A 3,353-nucleotide genomic window follows, 5' to 3' on the forward strand; every position below is an offset into this window, starting at 1 on the left:
ATTTGTATTTTTTTATTAATTTATTCAAAAAATAATTAAATTTTAAAGTTAATTGGTATAAAATATTACAAATATAAAATTAAGAGAAATTTTTATTTGTATAAGAATGAGCCTAATAAATAATTATTCTATTTAATATATAATTAATAATATTTCTTTCTTTGTCAACGAGTTATAGTTCAAATGACATAGTTTTTATCCAAGAGTTGGTAAAAAAAATACTTCTTTCTTTTATTAACTTTTTTCAAACATTAATTATTTATTTTACATGCAATATAAAAATAAATGAATATAATATTTATTGAATAGACACAGTTACCTAAAATTTTTTTATTGTCATGTTTGAACCAAATAAAAGAAAATATTATTCTAAAAAATTAAATAATATATTTTTAATAATATTCTTAATACAAAATAATAAATTTTAAATATTTTTTAAATAATATATATTAACTAAAATAATATAATTATCCCAAATAATATATTATAAATATAGTAAAATAACATATTTCAATAAAAAATTGTTAATAAAAAATTATATAAATATTTTTTTACATGAATTTTTGTTTCGCACAAAATAAAATTATTATATGTTTATTTGCTTATTACGTTGTATAAATATTTTTTTAATTAAATTTATATAGTACTAAATCTTTTATCATTCTGTTCATGTTTAATGTTTTAATTTTGTTTCACACAAAATAAAATTATATATATATATATATATATATATAATACAAAATTACTTATTTTTTATGTATTATTTATTTTAATTCTAAAGTCTAATAACTTTTTTTTGTACAGACATGTCTTTTTTAATATTTATATACTATTTTTTATTTTTAACTTCAGTCTAATATCTGAGATTTACAAAAAAATCTAAAACTTATAAAAAATGATTAACCTGATTAACAGGTTGTCTTTTTTAATCTAGATCATTCAAATAAAATATAATAAATAAAGAGTTCAGATTTAATAAATTCGCAAGATATGCAGCACTCCATATTTAGCAATGAGCGTTTAAGTATGAGCCGTCAAGTTACTCACTTATTTTTTCAATTTTATTTACATTTATTTGAAGTGACAGTGAAGACAAACGAAATATCTAAATCAGATCAAACAGTAGAGAGAACAGAAGGGTGGTTCACTAGTTTTTGGGGCTGCTACGCAAAATCAGGGATTGATCAATTGATTTACTCTTTTATAAAAGATCAGACAACGTAACTTACAACTTTCCGTCTTTCTCCTTCTTCCTCCTTCACCCTTCAACGAAAACAATAAACAGAGAACAAAAAGAGTAAGATATTTTTCTAATTTGAGATTCAAGAAGGTGGATATGATGAAGAAGTGCGAACTGTGCAAGGTTAGGGCTAGGACTTTCTGCGAGTCGGACCAGGCTAGCTTATGCTGGACCTGCGACGCTAATGTTCACGGTGCTAACTTCCTTGTGGCTAGGCACTCCAGGACGCTCCTCTGCCGCGACTGTTACTCACTTACGCCGTGGAAAGCCACCGGCGCCGCACTCCTTAACGCCGTTTCCCTCTGCCACAGTTGTTCCAAGGGAGAACAAGAAAAACCAAAAGAAGAAGAGAGCGAAGGGGAAAATAACGACGCGACAGAAATCGACGACGACGACGACGACGGTTTCGAAGATGTGGACGGAGAAAATCAGGTTGTGCCTTGGTGCTCTTCCACCACCCCGCCGCCTCCGCCTTCGAGTTCCGCCGGCAGCGAAGAGTCGGAGTTCGGCGCTGGAGATGGTTTTGACCTGGCGACGTCGTTGAAACGACGGCGTGACGTCGACGCTTCGGATCGTGACCTTCAGGTTTGTTATGTACGATGAATGGCATTGGATTAAATAATTTCTTAAGAAAAAATGCGATAGCTATTTTTAAATTTTGGTAACTGTTAAGTGAAAATTGTTTAGAAGTTTTGATTTATCAGCACACCTTTGAAATTTGGGCGGAAAACGATGATTTCTTTTTCTCTCTTTTTTTTTTCCCCGTGTGTTTCGTTTCTTTTTTATTTGTTTAGGAAGCCTCGAACGCTTCGATTTGTGAGCGGCGGAGGATGGCAGAGGACCACCGCTGAAGTGGTTGGCGTGACGGTGGAGATTGAGGCAGCGTTTGAGGTTGGGACGCTAATTTTAACGACGTCGTTGGCATGAAGATATTTTGAGCTCTTTTGATTATTTTACTATTTAACTTGCTTTCTGATCTAGCCCGCTTATAACACCACTGCTTACTTTTGACCAGTAGTTAAAACTATTAGTTCATTGATCAGCACTGCTTGTTCGGAGAACGGTAGAAGATTGACATTAGAATTTCCCTTTTTCTTCGTTCTCAAAAGATAGATATAGATATAACATATAAATATGTATTTTGAAGCTGATGATGTAAATTTTAATTTCTCTCAACTCTTTTTAATTATTTTTCATTTATTTTATTTTTGAGTTGTATATGTCAGTGTATGCATGAATTAGTTGTTGCCAAAAAAATTATGTGATATCACTTTCTACTCCTGAGTGCTATGGGCTTATTTGTGTGAAATTTTATGAAAAAAACAAAATTTTAAGCGATTTTTTAAAAAATAAAAATAATTTTATATCTAGATTTTTTATGTAAAAGTATTTTTTATTTAATAATTATGTTTGAATATAATAATAAAACAGATATAAATATAAATCGGACCTAATTTTTAGACTCTAATTTGACTTTAGATTCGACGAAAGCTATATATATTCGTACTACAATTATATCGAGTAAAAATTGGGTGAAAATCGGACTTTTATTAACAATTTATAAAAAATAAAAATAAAAACTTACTTGTTAGTTATTACGAAGAAGTTGGTAGTCAATGTTGAACTTGAATCTCTCTATAAATCATAATTCCATGCATCTTTATATTTTTTCTAATTTGACTATTTTTGTTAAAAATAAATGAATTAATTTATAATTAATATTACACAATATTAGTTATAAAACAAAGTTCAACACAAAATGTATTATCTTCTTAAAAGCTAGCATGAGAAAATTTCGAAATCTCCAACAATTATTTTAGATGAATATGACGAAATTTATTTAAAAAATATAATAAATACTAACCAAATTCTGAAATTAAAGTATAATTACGAATCGATACTAATAATATCAAATATTTAGTCACATACAAATAACACAAAATATTATGCATTAGTCTAAAATCTTATACTTCCTAAATATAAAATATTAACTTATAATCTTACATAGACTAATAACCAAAACATTAATGTTATAAACAAATATAATACTTAAATTCCATATAAAAATAGCCATAATTTATCAATTGATTCATAAATTGCTATTAGTATTGTG

The 3,353-nt window shown here is 27.9% G+C and overlaps 1 protein-coding gene across 1 annotated transcript; it reads left to right on the forward strand.

Moving 5' to 3' along the window:
- Window positions 1-1,101: 1,101 nt before the first annotated feature.
- On the forward strand, window positions 1,102-2,426 carry LOC107477830 (zinc finger protein CONSTANS-LIKE 2). Its single transcript, XM_016097899.3, has 2 exons — window positions 1,102-1,825; window positions 2,035-2,426. Exons 1-2 carry the CDS (start codon window positions 1,337-1,339, stop codon window positions 2,089-2,091), a joined length of 546 nt encoding a protein of 181 aa, XP_015953385.1. The 5' UTR covers window positions 1,102-1,336; the 3' UTR covers window positions 2,092-2,426.
- Window positions 2,427-3,353: the final 927 nt, after the last annotated feature.

The sequence above is a fragment of the Arachis duranensis genome, chromosome 3, assembly GCF_000817695.3.
Source record: "Arachis duranensis cultivar V14167 chromosome 3, aradu.V14167.gnm2.J7QH, whole genome shotgun sequence".
Lineage (NCBI taxonomy): Eukaryota > Viridiplantae > Streptophyta > Magnoliopsida > Fabales > Fabaceae > Arachis > Arachis duranensis.